At 43.6% G+C, this 19930-nt stretch overlaps 1 protein-coding gene across 1 annotated transcript in view; it reads left to right on the top strand.

The window, feature by feature from the left end:
• The window catches only part of STXBP5L (syntaxin binding protein 5L), a 1741945-nt gene that overhangs the window by 697119 nt on the left and 1024896 nt on the right, over positions 1-19930 (top strand). The window contains exon 6 of the mRNA XM_078656640.1: positions 681-744. Within this exon, the coding sequence (XP_078512766.1) occupies positions 681-744 (64 nt within the window). The remainder of the gene's footprint in view (positions 1-680; positions 745-19930) is intronic.

Here is a 19930-nt window from a genome sequence, read left to right as displayed (position 1 = left end):
CTGGATGTTTGGGTAAAGGATGCACAGGGCTGCAATTTCTGTATTTAAGTGTGGCTTTCAGTTTCCTGCATTAACTCTGGAACTTTCTTTAAGCGTGTTTTAAAGTCCTAGGATACGCCCATCGGGCGCTCCACCACACAGGCCCCAAGATTCTCCAGAACAGAATCAAATTCTATACCCCAACCAGATGCCTACGGTCACGCTCTTTAGCATTATCTGAGACCAAAAGAATCAGTAGGAGCCGGACAGGTGGACGCTCCTTTTCGCACCTTTTCGCACTGCATTGGAATGAGCTTCCGCTGGAGTTACGACTAGCCGACAAATTCATGACGTTCAGGAAGAAACTGAAAACATATCGATTTCCCTAACCCCACTGTCTGCCGCTTCCCCCATTAATCACAACATGTTTCACCACTTCTCTGCTACACCTAGCGCCGTGATATCCCTAAGGGATGAATGTCGCACTTTATAAATATATAAATAAATAAATAAATAAATATTCAGGTAATATTGTCACACACAGAAACCAATCTTGTGCTAATAGCTTCAAAAATGTAAATACTTTTATAGAATCCAAGAATCCAGGGGCAGGATGAGACGATTTGCCACCGTATGAAGAGAAGCAAGTCCCTTTCTGATTTCTGAAAACTGACCCTGTTTTGAATTTGATTGTTTCGCAGATCTACAAAGACGCACCCGGGTCCAGTTGTACATTTAAGTGATACACCAAGAGACGAGGGGAAGGTAGGTGCTGTACTTGGCAACTTCATGATTTATGTTGGAATTTTCATATGTCTGATCTGCCTTCTCTTTTTCGGTTGGCCAGTTTTCACACAGTTTGGCTTAATAGTTATTTACATTTCTCATTGCTGAATGTCTGTGAGCAAAGTACACAACGATGAGGAAGAAAATTACCTGAAATTACTGATGTGTGTGAATTAATGGAAAAACTAAAATTGACCAACCACTTTGGAGGAAACCAAATCATTGAAAACAATTTCAAGGAAAGATACATTAACGGAAATACAGAAAATCTAAAGTTACATTAAACATTATAAAGAAAAGATAATTTAAAGGAAAAATCGCACAATTCGGTCAAGTGAGTTTTTTTGGGGTTCAGGGATTGGTGATCTTTGGAAGAGACAAAGGTTTTGTAGGGTTCAATGATGGGTGGAGTTTATGGGTCATGGGTCGTTTTTAGGGATCATAAATGAGTGGAGTTTAGTCGCTGTGTTTTTTTTTAGGGTTCCTGGATGAGTGGAGTTTGGGGGTGGTGATGGTTTTTAGGGTTCAGGGATGAGTAAAGTGTAGAGATGTTAGCGAGTTTAGAGGGTTCATAATTGGTAATGTGTTTTTAAGGTTTGGGATGGGAAGAGTTTAAGGGTGATGAAGGGTTTTTAGGGTTCAGGATTGGGTGGAGTTTATGGCTGGTGAAGGGGATCAGGGTTCAGGGATGGGAGAAGTGTATGGGCAGAAAAAACGAGTTTTATGGTTTAGGAATGGGTGGAATTTAGGGTTGGGGATTTAAATGTTCAAGGATGGGTAGAGTTTAGAAGGAGGAATGAGGTTTTACGGTTCAGGGATGGATGAACTTTAGGGATGATGAGGGCTTTTTAGAGTGCAAGCATGGGTGGAGTTTAGGGGTAGAAAGGGATTTTAGGCATCAGGGATGGGTAGAATTTAGGGGTGATGAGGGTTTTGGGGTCATTTAGAGATGTGAAGGTTTTTGTAACTCAGGGATGGATGGAGTTTAGGAGTGGTGAGGGGTTTTAAGGGTTCAGGCATAGGTGGGGCTTAGGCATAGAAAGGGGTGTTAGGGTTCAGAAATGGGTGAAGTTTAGGAGTTGCAAAGGAGTTTTTAGGTTTCAGACATGGGTGCAATTTAGGGGTAAAATAACTTTTATAGTTCAGTGATGGGTGAAGGTTAAGGATCAGGGATGGGATTTGTTTAGGTGTGGTGGTTGGTTTTTAGGGGACAAGGATGGATGGTGTTTAGAGAGCTCAGCGATTTAAAAGCATCTGGAGTGATTGTTTGTCAATGTAAAATATATCAATCCAGAGTAATGTCCCCTCAACTAAAGCACTGAAATAAATACTTACAAAATGTTTCTGAAATAAAGACCCGCAAAATTGCATTAACACTTTACAAAATAATCATGAAAAAGCCAATTTCAGAGAAAAATACATTCTACGATATGGTTGGTGCCATTCATCCTGCAAATTTCCATTAAACAGTGTAGATGAAATGGTTTCTCTGTAATGGTATTTCATATAACTGCTGCTCGATTAAATCTCATACGACCGTAAACGATGAAATCTCATACGACCGTAAAATAAACGTCTTCCTCATCATTCACCTTTCTCAATGGCACCAAACGAAGGTGTGTTCAGCCTTTTGATGCGCTTTATCCACATGACTGACAGTCGTCTGTGACAAAGCATTTGCAGCCATGGAGATGCCCCACTGGGAAAGTCTTAGGCACTGGACCACCAAGGAGCTTTAGTAGCAAATCATATACACTACATTGTGTGTACATTGATTACTGTATCCTTGATGTGGTGGAAACGCCCAACATGGTTGTGACTGAAAGAGCATGCAGGTGTTTTGTGATGCAGGTTTGGTATTTTAGGCAAAAGAAGAGCATTTTCATATTTCATGGGACAATACGTGATAGACATCTAGCTCAAGCCTAACATTTGATTTGGAAAATGACTTTGAAACAACTGAGCTTTGATTTCTTTACATAATAATGTTGGAATATTGATATAAAATGGTTGTTTGAAATATTTTAATTCACAAAAAGTAAAAAAAAAAACCATTCATTGCGTGACTCCTCCAATACTTTACATTTGACCTTTACAAATGAAAATCTGAAGCTGGGGCACCACTTTAAAGTCAAAGGTCCATTTCACAACCACGGCATAGTGTATGCCGTGTTCGTTTTAAATTATATTGTGGATATAGCCACCAAGGAACATGAAACACTAGGTTGCAAAAGTCACTGGGTTGCCCCATTCTTCACAAACATTTTGCAATATGTGGACTGGTATGAAGCAATGAACCAGATATGTTTTGTTTGCCTGATCTGCCCTCAATACAAGGAGGAATTAGTGGGCATTGAGAGAGGGTGAAAGGCAGCAGCTGGGCTTCAGCTGAAGCCGCGGTAAGAATGGTGAAAGTGGAGAGGCAGTCGGCATACGGGTAATGACTACGGGCGGCATCCATTATCTCTAAAAAGGCACCATATATTCAGGAAGGGGTTGCGGCGGGTTACGAAGCCACTTTGATCTGTGTGTATCAAGCGTGAGAAGAGTGGGAGCAATCAGTGGACCGGAATTTTACTGAGAATTTTATATTCGGCATTAAGGATTGATAGTGGCCTGTACGGGGTCAATTCAGTAGGTGGCTTATCAAATTTTAAAAGGGGCGTCACCAGAATCTCCCTGGTGGAAAGGGTTAATGCTCCCTCCACAAGAGATGCATCATAAAGTTTTTCAAGTTGTGGCACCAATTGTTTGGCAAAGGTGGAATAGAACTCTATTGGGAGGTCATCTGAGCCCAGCATTTTGTTATGAGCCAAGTCCTTGACCTCCCCACGAATCTCATTGAACGTGCTAGGAGCATCCAGTTCCTCTCTATCTGTGGCTGGCACTGAAGGCAGTATCGCTCGATGCAAAAAGCCTGAGAGCTCTTCTGGGTCAGTGGATGACGGCGCTGTGTATAATTCCGCATAATACTCACGGAACGCTGTATTAATCTCAGTATTCGTTGTCACCAATCCCTGTGTGGGTGTAGCAAGCGACAAGATGGGTCTAGGGGATGGGTCAAGTCCAATTAAGCGCGCCAGTATGGTGCCTGATCTGTCAGCTTCTGTGTGAGTCCTTTGGGTATAGGCCTTCTGGTCTATCAGACGCACCTGCTCTAATAGCTCAGCGTATGCGAATCTGGCCTCGCACAACTCAGCAGCCTTTTCCCCGCTCTCAAGTGCTGCCATTTCCAAGGGGTTCAGCCTATCCTCCAGGTTCACAAGGTGCCTAGTGACCTTATGTCTAGCCCCCACCACTGCGCCAGGTGAGTTGCCATGCACTACCACCTTGAAAGCGTCCCACTCCATTGACAGTGAGGAAGCCGTGCCCCATCCTCTGCAAAATATGTAGTGATGGTTGTAGCCAGTGTATCTCTAAACACTGTTTCATCCAATAGTCGTGGCTGTAAGCTCCAAATTGGTATGGGAGCAGGGACCCGACTGAGTGTGATTTCCAGAGGGTCATGGTCTGATATAGGTCTGCCAAGCTACTTCATGTGTGCAATGGAGGGGTGCAGGTGTTGTGTATACAGGAACCTATCCAGACGGGACTGTAGAGCGTGAGGGCACAAGTAAAAGGAGTATTCACGTAGGCCTGCATTATAATCCTGCCATACATCTGACAGACCCCATCCTTCCACCCAGAGGCGCCACTCTTTGGCATGATGAACTGTACTTGTACCATGGTGAGGTGTGTGTGAGCGATCCAAATCAGTGTCCAGAACAGCATTAAAGTCCCCTCCTAGAAGCCTGGGGCATTGGGACCAATCTGCTAATGTGGTAGACAAGTGGGCTGGGAATTTAGCTTAGTCCGTGTTAGGTGCATATATATAGCCTAAGACTATCTGCTCCCCGTCCAGCATTTCCCTTGGTAAGACATAGCCACTTTGGGCATCGATCTTGAATTCAAGTACCCCGACTGGAACCCCAGCCACCAAACACCCCTATAGAATGCAGAGTAGGAGGTGTGGAAAAATTGCCCTTTCCATCTTTTACTAAGTTTGGGAGCTTCGGAGAAAACCAGGTGAGTTTCCTGTGTGCAGAATCTGTGCAACTGAGCAAGTATTCTATGCCTCTTATGGATCAATACTATACCCCGCACATTCCAAGTAATAAGGTTATGCTCTTTGGTCACTGTTGACATGAAGGACATGAACAAGAACATAGTAAATACACTACCCGGTAGCAGACCAGACGCCCCCACCCCCCAGTTCAAGTAATGACCACCCCAAACAGTAAAAACATTCCCACAATACTCGGTCCAGCGATTCTTCATCGTCCAACCAAACCTGAAAACAAACGAGAACAGTATAAACTGTGAAAAAGCATGAGCATTTACCAGAGGTGCAGGAGCCTCAACCCCACTAAGGGGATTAGGTGGGCTTAGAGCGTATACGGAAGATCCCAAGCCAACCGGACCCAGGACCCAAACAATTGCGGCAATCAGGTGCAACTCTGCAGGTAAAACTCAAGTATTGATCTGGAGGCACAAACATGACGTAGTATGTCACACAGTACCAGGGGAGGAGTCAAACATAGTGTAGGCAGTGTCCCTGTGTGTCAACGCCTCTGGTACCGACGGAGTGCTTCAAAGGAGTCCCACCACGACAACACCAGTAGTTGGGGTTGGGGGGGCACATTTATGGAAGTGGTACCCCCCAGCGTTCAGCACAAAAGATCATTGCTCAGCTGTGGGGTTTTTGAGGGAAACAGTGCCACGCTTCCAGTTGAGTCTGAATCTGAAGCATTGTTCTGTAAGGAGCTAGAACTGATGGGCGGCTGGGTGGATCTCAGCGCCGATGCTGAGCAGAGTACCTCCTTTTGGCTCTCCTGGGCCTGATGCAGAGAAGGCACTCCCCCTACTGTCTTTTGTCATGAGTCCCCTCCTAGGTCTCTGAGGGGCAGGAAACAGCGTTTACATCGCATGCGGTATAACGCATGTGATTATAACACGGCCGTTACAACGTTAACCATTACAACGCAAGTCGTCTCTACGACTTGCTGTAGGGGGCACTCTAAACTAAGGAATAGTATCATTTACTATTCCAACACCTTCCCCACTGTTGCCCATTACATCTCAGGTCGTAGAAATGACTTGCGATGTTATGGTATGCGTTGTAACAATGCGGTCCTTGTAACAAGCGCGTTGTAATCGCATGCGTTGACCCACATGCGATGTAACATCGCATATTCTCAGGGGCACGAGGTGATCTTGGTGGTGCTGCAGCCCGGGGGCCACGTTCAGCAGTATCCGGAAAATCTTGTTCCAGCCATTCTCAAGCACCCTCGAGGGTATCAAAGAAATGGGACTGTTGGTCCTGAAGTATTTTGAGTTTGGCCAGAAATAGAAGGGCATAGGGGATGCAGGTTGTGCGAAAATCACTTTTTACTTCCTGGAAGGAAGAATGTTTGCGCTGTACAGCCATTGTGTAGTCTGGAAACATGGAAATCCTTGAAGCATTGACTTCTCAAACCACTTGCAGTAGCATGTCAAGGTCTCTGAAGTTGAGGATTTTAGGTACGATAGGCCATGCATGTGCACCAGGAATGGGCTCCCTGGAGGGGACCCAGAGTGCTCTCTCCACAGTGAACAGGTCAGAGAGACCAGTAGGAGTCACCTCCCTCCTCATCCAATCCCTTATGTATTGTGTCACACGGGGCCCCTCCTTCCACTCTGGAAACCCCATGATACTTATATTATTATGGCGGGACCTTCCCTCAGCATCCTCGGCATGCGTCTGGAGATGCTCCAGTTGTTGGCTCAGCTGTTGAATCTGTGCATCCAAGGTGGCAAGCATCGATTCATTAGCTTTGACTTGTTCCGTTAACTTACGGTGGTTGTCCTTCAGAAGGCTGATATCCGTTTTGATCACCCCCAACTGTTGTGCAATGGCCACCCGAGACTCCCGAATCTCCTGAAGTATTACATCTAATTTGTTCACAGAAAAGGTCGGCGATACACTGCCCTGTGAAAAGAGTGAGTTGGGAGCCCTTGGATGGCGAGGAGTGGGTGTGGATGCGGGGTGGAGGAGCCACAGTCTTGGCTTTGGTACACCCCATTGTAACCGCGCAGGTGCAGCCAAGCCTGGCTAGAGCTGTTGCTCTGAATGTGGGGATGCGAAGCAGGTAATATATAGGTAATGTTGTTGGCTTCACATGGACTTAATTTAAGTCTGTTCATGTGCTCCCTGATGGGCAGTCAACCAACAGCGGGAGCTAAGCAAAATGCTTAAGAGATTCCTTTGGTAACGGTGTTAACTACAGTCACTTGCCGGGGGAGCGAAGGGCCAACTGTGCACCCCCAACCCATCCTCAGGCAGATGCAACAGGGGCCCACAACCTACCCCCCGTGGGCCCCATCTCACCTCAGCTACAAGTCCGCTGTGGGGCAGGGCAGTCAAGGAGCTTCAGTGTCCAGCGGGCCTGAGTCCATGCCAAATCCTTTCAAGGCAGCAGTACCAACAGTGCAGAAGCAGGGCGCCCCAGATTGCCTCTTTAAAGGCAACATAGGGGCCCAAGCATCACATCACTTCACCCAGCATTTTCCAACTGGAGTAGACGAAGGAGGGCCTCCAAAGGCAGGGGGAGGAGAAGTCTCCGATCCCGCTATCGCCCACTCTCCTCCAGAAGGAATTCCCAACGCGCCTGGGCCACACAAGCCCCGACCCCCAGGAAGCACCGCTACCCCACACACCGTGTCCATGGGCCACATGCAAGGAGGAGCAAGTGCGCCAATAACCCCAGTAGCGCCCGGCAGATTAAGGGCAGCAGCGGATGACATTCCCAGTCGGCAGCTACAAAATGGGTTACCAGGTATTAAGGAAGGGTCCCAATCCCTAATCCCGGTCACGTCCCTTGGGCCTTCCTCTAGCAGGCACACCGCTGCATACGGGCCTCAGTTACCCAGTCTGCGCAGCCGCTTCTCTCACAGGCCACCGTGCTGAGGGGTCAAACACTCTAACAGTCGTGTGCAGGCCTGGCAGGTGTAGAACAGCCACTGACCCCTACACTGTTGCCGCCGAGTGTATGCCCTCCACCTCATCTGACAATGAGGGTAATACGGTCGGGCGCTGACAGAGGCCTTCACTCCTCACCACCTCCAGTCTCAGTGGGACACCCGTTCCCCGGACAGGCTTCCCCTGTACGCCATGTTGTCAGCTCCAGGATAGTAAGAGCACCGGCTGCGCTGGTCACCAACCAGACACCAGATCCACACCGAGTGGGTAATTATGCATCCAATCAGTGTCCCGGGGCCAGCCTCTGAACAGATGGTGCAGCACCACAGGGATATAGGGAGGATACCAGACCTCAGGTCGGGGTGATTTTATGAGGCCGCCATCGTGGGCTCCCAGGATTCCAAAAAACCCCTCCCAGAATTCACATTTGTTAAGAAGGTCAACATGGCAAAGGTTTTGTGAGGAGATACAAAGGAGGAAGTGTGTGATAAAACACACAAAATGTCTAACACAGTCGCGAATCGGCAATACTAACTACATAGCACAGCGTTTCGATTAAGGATCTTTGCCATAATTTCCTGCCCGTCGTAAGTCCATCAATGACCATAACCCACGATGAAAGGCAATTCTAACTGGGGTTTGCTAACAATGTCTGACATTTCTGGTCCTCTCAATCACCATCCTATTCTTGCTATAAAGGAGTATTCTACATACGATGGGACAATGTACTTTTTGTACAGCTATGTGGGGCGAAGAATTGAGGGGGCTCCTATGAGTTGGATAGTTCTCTGCTTCTACATGTGTTACGCACCCGCCAAGCAGCAGTCCCGGAAGGTCTAAGAACTCCTTGTACCAGGACCAAGGTCGCTGCTACTGCTTTGGCACTAAGGCTGCCTGTCCTTGAGATCTGAAAAAGAGGTGGATCTGCACACCTAAATATAATCAGTATAATCAAACTTATAACTGAAGTTTATCCAAGTGTATGCGTGCGAAGCATTGGGAGGGGGTACCACCCTTCCTAGGTATAATGTGTAAATAGAGTACTTGAAAACAAGGACTATGCTACGCACAGCTATCAGGCAAACATGCCTCAAAAAATTATAAGTACATCATTTCAACCGACATTCCTGGATATTGAACATATTCATTATACACATTTATTAGAAAATATTTCACATGAATAATCTGAAGCAAAATATAAATCCATTCATAAATATTCAGAATACAACTCTGTGATTCATGAAAGTAAAAGAATATTAATCAAATCAAAACAACCCAATGCATTTCGGGTTCTACTGAACCCTTTTTCAAGGGTTAATTTTAAGCTTTTTCTGTTCTGATTCTCCGGGCTGGTTCAGATGCCGAATCTACAACAAAAATGCACAGTATACACATTTCAAAATATTGCATGCGTGTCACATATTGAGTAATTTATACAACTATAACCTTAGGGTTTTGCATTCACCTGTAGCACCATAGTCTCCGTGAAAAAGGAAATGAAAAAAGTCCAACGAACCCAAGCAGGTTTCTATATGAGTCCATGCATGTCATAATCGGAACATATTGTACAAATGAAAAGATGAAAAAGAGCAAACACATAGCCCACCGTGAGTGATTCAAAAAGGTGTTTGAAAGAGTCCACTATAAATCACACGTGTAACATGTAGCCATTATCGTGCTCAAAGAATCAATTATTGTGTGCTTAACTAGCGAATACCTTAGTGCCTCTGCTACAATAGCTCGAAGAATAAATGGTCCAAATCAGGAATAACACGAGCCTGTATGTGATACATTGAACCTAATAGTGAATACATGTTTAATATACCTAGGTTCTTGAAGTGAAAAATAAAAAGAAATGCGCCTACCAACACAGTAAAAAGCCGAATTCCAACTGATATGTTGCCAGGTACCCTTAAATGGACTTCGTGTGTCACCAACTGTTCAAAAATAACAAAAAACCTAATGTAACAACTATGTGGTTTAAGCTTAAAACGTGAATTACACCTAAAATAAAACCTTTCTTACCGCAAACTGCACATTTGGAGCCCCATATAGTTTTTCCGTGTTAATTCACAAAGTTCCGGTTTCTCCACGTTAATACCTTAAACAAAAACGAGGTTGCCATCAAAAACTATTCGTGTTGGGCAAATTACCTCACTCTGCCGAGAAACACAGATTATGCCGTCCCCTACCTTCGTAACAAAGTTTTGGCCAGTAGTCAAATCACGGCGTCCACATTAACACACAGCAAACGACCCGGCGGGTCTATCCACTTCTTAACATCCCGTAACCCGGAAATAAACATAGAAAGTGGACTCGGGGTTGGAAAACGACCCGATCCAACATGGCGTTTCAACTCAAGCTCCTGATCACGGTTCTAGACTACCCTCCTACTATACAATTTCAAGTGCTTATGAATAGAAAACTGGGGAGGTAAATAAACGGTTCAAAAAGCGATAATAAATATGTGAAAGAAAAGAATATAGATGTAATGTGATGTAAGAATAGAATGGTGAAAAAAGTGATACTTCAACATAGTGCAACCTGAAAATGCAAAATGTCCTGTACAGTCTATGTAAATTACAAGAAACACAACAGTTCGTAATGGTCATTAAGGCCCCCCGGGATAATGGTCCCCAACTTTTTTATCCATTCTGTCTCTTTCCGAGCTAATGTTGTATGAATGTCCATGCCAGATCGTGGTGTAATGTGCTCTAGGATGGTAAATCGTAATTGGGGGATTGTGTGTGTGGCATTAACCCAATGTGCAGATAGTGATGAATTCATGTTTTTGTTCCTAATGCTGCTTTTATGTTCTATAATCCTTGTTTTTCTTTTTCGACTGGTTCTGCCAATATAGACTAAGCCGCAAGGACATTTGATTGCATAAATCACATTCTCTGTTGTACAATCAGATGTATGGTTTAAGGGAATCCCTTTCCCTGTCTTGGGATGTTGAAACTCTTTTCCTGTGATGACATTTCCACACTGGCCACAGTTGTGGCATTTTCTCATGCCTTTGAATGTTGTCGTGCACTGCTGTGTTCCCGATCTTTTTAAAAGTTCTCGTAAGTTCTGGGCTCGGGTATGCGCAAATAATGGTGGTTGGTTGAAAATGGTCTCAAAGTCAGGTTCATTTTCTATCAATTCCCATCTCTTACGTATTATAGATTTTATTTTTGGAGCCTGAGCAGAGTGTTTCAGAACATACACTTCTCTTTTGACTGAGAATTTAATCTGTTTTTTTAGAAGATCATCCCTTTCCCTAGTGGATACCGTTGTTTTGGCCTTGTTAAGTATAGATTCAGGATAACCTCTATTCTGATATTGCTTGATTTGATGTTCAATCTCTTTTTCACATACTCTGTTGTCTGACGTTATTCTTTTAATCCTCATTAGTTGTGAAACTGGTAAATGTTGTTTTAAAGTTAAGGGGTGGGCACTTGAGAAGTGCAACGCACTGTTGACATCCGTGGGTTTTCGGTACACTTTTGTTTCAAGACCTGCATCTGTCTTCAGAATTTCAATATCCAAAAAGTGTATCCTATGTGTGTCAATCTCTGATGTAAATTGAATTCTGTTGTTATGTGTGTTGAGTTCAATCAAACACTTCTCCAGTTGATGTTTCGATCCATTCCAAATTACAAGGATATCATCAATATATCGCATGAATAGGATTGTATGTTCTTTCCATACAGGGTGACTCAATATGAACTGATTCTCAAAGAAAGCCATATATGTATTAGCATATGCAGGTGCCCCCGGAAATCCCATTGAGGTACCTGTCCTCTGCACATAAAATGTATCCTACCACTTAAAGTAGCTGTGGTAAAGTGCGAAATGTAGAAGTTCAAGTAGGAACACACTCTTATCTCTTGAGAGCTGTGAATTCAATAGTCTCCACTCTGTTGCCTCTAATCCTTCCCCATGGGCAATGGACGTGTACAACGCCACTACGTCAATAGTACACAATAATATGTCCTCATGAAAATTCTCTCGTATTGTTTCAAGTTTTTTCAAGCAATCTGTAGTGTCCTTTACATAGGTCCACCACGTCTGTACGAGTGGTTGTAGGTGATAATCAATGAAGTATCCTAAAGCTTCATGTATTGACCCGCATCCGGCTACAATTGGGCGAAAAGGTGGATTCTCTCTGTTCTTGTGAACTTTGGGTAACATGTATATCAACGGAATCTGAGGATGTTGGTTGTACAAAAATTGCCGTTCTTTTTCATTGATGACTCCCATCTCCCATGGAGAAGGATTAGAGGCAACAGAGTGGAGACTATATGGAAGGATAAATTTTATGTGCAGAGGACAGGTACCTCAATGGGATTTCCGGGGGCACCTGCATATGCTAATACATATATGGCTTTCTTTGAGAATCAGTTCATATTGAGTCACCCTGTATGGAAAGAATATACACTCCTATTCATGCGATATATTGATGATATCCTTGTAATTTGGAATGGATCGAAACATCAACTGGAGAAGTGTTTGATTGAACTCAACACACATAACAACAGAATTCAATTTACATCAGAGATTGACACACATAGGATACACTTTTTGGATATTGAAATTCTGAAGACAGATGCAGGTCTTGAAACAAAAGTGTACCGAAAACCCACGGATGTCAACAGTGCGTTGCACTTCTCAAGTGCCCACCCCTTAACTTTAAAACAACATTTACCAGTTTCACAACTAATGAGGATTAAAAGAATAACGTCAGACAACAGAGTATGTGAAAAAGAGATTGAACATCAAATCAAGCAATATCAGAATAGAGGTTATCCTGAATCTATACTTAACAAGGCCAAAACAACGGTATCCACTAGGGAAAGGGATGATCTTCTAAAAAAACAGATTAAATCCTCAGTCAAAAGAGAAGTGTATGTTCTGAAACACTCTGCTCAGGCTCCAAAAATAAAATCTATAATACGTAAGAGATGGGAATTGATAGAAAATGAACCTGACTTTGAGACCATTTTCAACCAACCACCATTATTTGCGCATACCCGAGCCCAGAACTTACGAGAACTTTTAAAAAGATCGGGAACACAGCAGTGCACGACAACATTCAAAGGCATGAGAAAATGCCACAACTGTGGCCAGTGTGGAAATGTCATCACAGGAAAAGAGTTTCAACATCCCAAGACAGGGAAAGGGATTCCCTTAAACCATACATCTGATTGTACAACAGAGAATGTGATTTATGCAATCAAATGTCCTTGCCGCTTAGTCTATATTGGCAGAACCAGTCGAAAAATAAAAACAAGGATTATAGAACATAAAAGCCGCATTAGGAACAAAAACATGAATTCATCACTATCTGCACATTGGGTTAATGCCACACACACAATCCCCCAATTACGATTTACCATCCTAGAGCACATTACACCACGATCTGGCATGGACATTCATACAACATTAGCTCGGAAAGAGACAGAATGGATAAAAAAGTTGGGGACCATTATCCCGGGGGGCCTTAATGACCATTACGAACTGTTGTGTTTCTTGTAATTTACATAGACTGTACAGGACATTTTGCATTTTCAGGTTGCACTATGTTGAAGTATCACTTTTTTCACCATTCTATTCTTACATCACATTACATCTATATTCTTTTCTTTCACATATTTATTATCGCTTTTTGAACCGTTTATTTACCTCCCCAGTTTTTATTCATAAGCACTTGAAATTGTATAGTAGGAGGGTAGTCTAGAACCGTGATCAGGAGCTCGAGTTGAAACGCCATGTTGGATTGGGTCGTTTTCTAACCCCGAGTCCACTTTCTATGTTTATTTCCGGGTTACGGGATGTTAAGAAGTGGATAGACCCGCCGGGTCGTTTGCTGTGTGTTAATGTGGACGCCGTGATTTGACTACTGGCCAAAACTTTGTTACGAAGGTAGGGGACGGCATAATCTGTGTTTCTCGGCAGCGTGAGGTAATTTGCCCAACACGAATAGTTTTTGATGGCAACCTCGTTTTTGTTTAAGGTATTAACGTGGAGAAACCGGAACTTTGTGAATTAACACGGAAAAACTATATGGGGCTCCAAATGTGCAGTTTGCGGTAAGAAAGGTTTTATTTTAGGTGTAATTCACGTTTTAAGCTTAAACCACATAGTTGTTACATTAGGTTTTTTGTTATTTTTGAACAGTTGGTGACACACGAAGTCCATTTAAGGGTACCTGGCAACATATCAGTTGGAATTCGGCTTTTTACTGTGTTGGTAGGCGCATTTCTTTTTATTTTTCACTTCAAGAACCTAGGTATATTAAACATGTATTCACTATTAGGTTCAATGTATCACATACAGGCTCGTGTTATTCCTGATTTGGACCATTTATTCTTCGAGCTATTGTAGCAGAGGCACTAAGGTATTCGCTAGTTAAGCACACAATAGTTGATTCTTTGAGCACGATAATGGCTACATGTTACATGTGTGATTTATAGTGGACTCTTTCAAACACCTTTTTGAATCACTCACGGTGGGCTATGTGTTTGCTCTTTTTCATCTTTTCATTTGTACAATATGTTCCGATTATGGCATGCATGGACTCATATAGAAACCTGCTTGGGTTCGTTGGACTTTTTTCATTTCCTTTTTCACGGAGACTATGGTGCTACAGGTGAATGCAAAACCCTAAGGTTATAGTTGTATAAATTACTCAATATGTGACACGCATGCAATATTTTGAAATGTGTATACTGTGCATTTTTGTTGTAGATTCGGCATCTGAACCAGCCCGGAGAATCAGAACAGAAAAAGCTTAAAATTAACCCTTGAAAAAGGGTTCAGTAGAACCCGAAATGCATTGGGTTGTTTTGATTTGATTAATATTCTTTTACTTTCATGAATCACAGAGTTGTATTCTGAATATTTATGAATGGATTTATATTTTGCTTCAGATTAATCATGTGAAATATTTTCTAATAAATGTGTATAATGAATATGTTCAATATCCAGGAATGTCGGTTGAAATGATGTACTTATAATTTTTTGAGGCATGTCCTTGAGATCTACCATGCTGTGATGTGGTATCTGAGCCTATGTTCACAAAGCACTACTGCCTTGACAGCCAAGTCCAGCGGGAAGGACACTTCACACACTCAGTTCTGGTCTGAATCCACTTCACAGTCCCTCCACCTTTGGGAGGTACTGCTTTGATATCTATTCGAAGGAGTGGAATCTGAGGTTAGATGTATCCAACAGAAGAAGAAGTGACGCACTCTCTGGTGGAAGCACACAGGTGCACACAACAGTAGCTATACTTCAATGTTTTTGTAAAATATTATTACAAAAACATTCGAAGACAGCCACCCTCCACATAGGTGGGCACGCACAGGCAGGCATTTAAAAAAAAAATTGTGTCGTAAGGCTTTACAAAAACATACGCTTTTCCAAAAACATTAAAAAAGAAATGACAAAGCAAAGTGGCTTTCAACAAGGTCCATACCAATTGGCTTTTTCCAATGTTGGTTGGTTTATGTGTTACTACGGCTTTGCACTGGCAGGTCAAGGCTCCAGCACAAAGACAGTACTTGGTAATGCAGCTGTAAGATAGAACATGGGTTATAGGAGCCACTGGAAACACCCACCTTGTTTTACAGAGGTGGCGACCATGAACGTCAGTTCACCAAAATGCAAAGGGTAGCGGAAGGGAAATCACATGTCTTTTGATCTCCACTTTCACTCACACTTACAAACTCTCTGTTTCACATAAACACACTCTCGCCGGTGAGCATACACGTAATAGACATTTAAAAGCATTTTGTTACTCACTTCAGATCCCAGGAAAGGTCATGTTCCACCTAATTGTGCTCCATGTGTTATTACACTAGAAGTCACTAATGTAACATTATTCACTATTAGTGCAATAAAAAGTGACTTAAAAACAAAACCAGCGGAGCGCCAACCAATGTCTGTAAGGACGAGCTGCCACTGTATTGACTCCCATGGTTGCGACCCCTAATCAATCATTTGTTCTGACTCCACATGGTATTTTCATAGCCCACAGTAACTTGTATAGAAAATCCTAAAGATTTAAGGTCTCACTTTATTTGTGGGTCGAATTACTAAAGCATGAATATAAAGGCCTACAGAGTTGAGTTACAAAGCTCAACTTAAGCCCCAGACTGGTCTAGTTTTGAAGTGCAGATCACGACTGCAATTCACAACACATGGATTTACATTGCTATATTCACATATTCGTATCCGAAAAGGCGGGGGAGGAAGGAAATAGAGGTTCGTCCTCCTCAACCAATTATTATTATGCCAAACAAGGAACGTTACACTCAGTTACTCTCCACAGTTAAAAAATATGAGCTTTTATTGTAAAACCCTCACCCACCAGGGTTACCTCTTGGTGTCATGCTTCATCATCGGGTCCATCTCAATCCGCTGCAGATTGGGACGTGCTGCAACCTACGAACTACATGGCAGCGGCTGCTGCTCGATCCTCTGTTGAGAAGCAGATATTGCTCCAATCCTTTCCCGACAACAATGTCGGGCCGAAGGTACCGTCATCACATAAAAAGAACACGGCTGGTTTAACATTGTCATAGGTGGGTATCATAGATCCAAATGGATCCACTAGAAGATCTCGGCTTTAATATCCCTAGGCAGACTCCTTAAAACCTAAAACCAATCTCTTACCTTTTCCCGCAGAGTGTGACAGCAGGCCACCCTCTCCCTGGAGGAACCATCATGCGATATTAAAGCATCTAATATGCATGTGGAGTCTTTGTTTGTTTGTTTGTTCATACCACTACATTGATTCTGCATTATGATGATATATCCTGCATCATATGACCAATGGTTGTAGGAATTTATCTAGTTCAATAGAACTACACTAGAACTGCTCACCCGTGATATGTATGTTTTTATTTACACAGCACATGTTTTTTTTTCACGCAGAGTTGTTCAGAGTATATATAAAAATGACATGCAGCCTGAGGCTGATACTTCTAACTCCCCATTTGCATCTCCACAGAGAAGCAGATAAGGAACACCAATTAGGTGGTAAACGTATATATGTTACATTTGTGATATGCCATGCAAGTAGCATGGTTTTCAGTGAGAAAACAAACAGGAATGGTACCAGGGAACTAGGTTCCGGTGATCCCGAAGAAGAGCCAATAGGGGCACGGCTCTAAACATGCTGACCTCTAGGATTGAAGGTACATTATAACCTTGTTTCGTAAAAACTCTCCCATTTTTAACCATACCGACCAGAGGCAGGAATAAAAATTCGACGTACCTTCTAGCCAGATATTTTTAAACCACACCATAGCACCACACTACCCCCAATTGCCCTACTTATAACATCTCCTTTATCATTATATAAAGATCAATAAGTGCTCCTACGTAGTTCATATGTTGCAGAAAGCCCGATCCACAGCAGATCGGGATGGACCCGATGCTGAAGCATGCCACCAAGAGGTAACCCTGGTGGGTGAGATTTTTACAAGAAAAACTTTGTTTTCTCTATTGTGGAGAGTTGCTGAGTGTAACATTACTATATTCACATATTTACATAAATACACCAGGATAGTGTAACATTACATGGGAGTAAATCTGCTCAGAGGCTGGGGAGAGATGTTCAAGGGGGAGAATGCCATGCAAGGGTGGGTAATGCCCACAAACATGTGAGTTTGTGAGTATTCATACACTTTTTCACGGCCTCTGTGGTCAGAGATGGAATCCTATCAGGGTGAAAATAAACCCCTGTCCAGGGGGCAAATCTGAAGGAAGCACTCTAATGCAGGGCCAGACTGGGAACCCAAAGTAGCTCTTGAACTGTTGTTGGACCAGCCCTGCTCAGTGAGCGAGCCTGACCACGACAAGGGAAGTTTGGGGAACAGGGGTGCAAGTGTGAAGCACTGGCTGACCCCGGGAGGCTGGAAACATCTATTTCCATCATACTTTCATGGGCACTCAAACTTGTATGAAAAGTCACGCTAGAACCCTGCCAACTGATCCTCAAAAATCTATACATCTACATGGATTTATTCCTATGTGTGCAGCAAATTGACCTTTTTTTGGCAATGTTTCCTTTTTCTCCATGGGAGCAATATGTTCCCTCATCCAATTACACCCTCAACTATATTGAGAGCAGGGCCTGACTGGCATTGAGAGCAGGGCCTGACTGGCTGCACCAGGCATCGGACATTTCCCCAGGAGGCTAGAAGGGTGGGGGGGGATGATTTTGATATTGGGGCCGGTTTTGCAGCAGTGTTGCAATATTTGCCCTCAGTAGCCAGTGGTTAATTTGTATAGATAAATGCACAGGCTCTTGTCAGGAGGCAGCTTGCACCAGCCCATTTCACCTGTTAGCGCCGCCTAAAATAGAACCAACTGCTAACCATGAAAGTGGGGAGAGGATGTGACAGAATGGCCAGAGCAGTAGACTTCGGAGCTGAAGAACCGGGGTTGAGTCTTGCAGGGCCGAACTGGCCCTAGGGGGCACTGGGCAATCCCACGGTGCGCCGCACGGGTGGGAGCCGGTTTTAGGCCCCTGGGGGCCGTTTTTGTTACAGGGCCATTTTTGCAGCATAGCTGCAAAATCGGCCTATAAAAAAATCAGCCGAAAACCGCCCCTTGTAAAGAGCTCGGCGGCACCTCCAACACCCCCGAGTGGGGAGGGGGGGCCGGCCGAGCACTTTGCCAGGGCCGGTTGTGGTTCCCAGTCCGGCCCTGGAGTCTTGGTATCTGCTCAACCTCCTGTGATTCTGGACAAATCACTTAATCTCCCTGTAAATTAATGTTCGCATAACTGGTGCTAATGAAAAGTGCCAGTGTTGATGGTTATGTGTTGGTGCTGAGCCCCTGAAGCCACCGGCTCAACTTAAGCATCTCCAGTAGCAAAAACAGCAAGCACGCATAATCCACTCACTTTCGTTACACTCCTACGCAGCAGTGGAGAGCCCTTCTTTTAGTTGTGCATATCAATTCAATTCAATCACTGCTTTATTCGATTTATGATTCAAGCAATCATAAAAGCGGATAAAAATATACACATATCACATAATAAAAATTGGTTTTAAAAGAGATCACGATATAAGTCGAGATATAAAACAGCTGTTAGTTCATACAATCATTAAAAAGGAACATACATATGTGGAGACCTAAGAAACATCCATAGTCATATACTAAGCCTTTTCATTGGATGAACAACTTTTTAAAAAACATTGATATTCTCCAGACCGAGTGGACTTTATCTAGATATTGTAAAACAATAAACGCCGGGCGGCACTGTCTGATCCCCAGCGTTTTTAAAATTGGGACAATCCAAGTCTTTCTTAAATCTCTATAAAATTTACAGAATAAAAGTACATGAATGGTGGATTGACCCGAAACTTTATCAATTTCAGTTCCCGGTCCCAGTCGTGCATTTTTGGGAAACTTACAATTCTGTGGAAAATTCCGACGCTAAATCGTGTCAATAGAAACTTGTCATAAATTCCAGGTACAACAGTTAAGTATGGTTGGATGGTAAAACAAGTCAAAATCATTTGATTTTGCTGTACACTGGGCTTGACAATCTCGCCAGACAATCGTAACGAGTCCAGCGCATATCACAAAGCTAAGCTTTTGTGGGCTAAGAGTGATGCCCTTAATACATGGGAGGTGTGCTAAAGTCTGTATAGCACGCAGGTTCTTGTCAAGCCTGTCAGCTGCGAGCATGACTCCCAAAAGATTCCTCGCTCGCAGGAAGAACAATGGAATGCATAAAGAGAATATGGATTGTGTTCTCCTGCTCCTAGAAGCTCAGCTTTGGGCTGCAGCGCCATCTTGCTCATTTCTCCCAGAGTGCTTGGCATTATTCAAGTGGCGGCTAGCATTTATGGGAGATGGGGCGCAAGCGCAAGTATTAATATTAAAAATAAAACTTACCAGGACGGACGTGTTCCACTCCGGACCTCTTCTGAGGAGCTGGATGCTGCAGGGCAGGCACCAATCCTGGCGCTTCTCTCATGCTGTGAGAGCAATACCCTGATTGGGTAAAGCGCTGTAACTTGGCACTCCCCAGCACCCTGGAGTCCTTAATTTACTGTAATGCCAGCTTGGTTAGAGGTTTTCAAATTGCGCATATCTGGCCGGTCAAAGGGACATGCGCACTTTGAAAAGTGCATAAACAGCCCACCCTCCTCCCTGCTG

The sequence above is a fragment of the Lissotriton helveticus genome, chromosome 8 (genome assembly GCF_964261635.1).
Source record: "Lissotriton helveticus chromosome 8, aLisHel1.1, whole genome shotgun sequence".
NCBI classification, from domain to species: Eukaryota; Metazoa; Chordata; class Amphibia; order Caudata; family Salamandridae; genus Lissotriton; species Lissotriton helveticus.
This window is presented reverse-complemented; position numbering and strand designations above follow the sequence as displayed.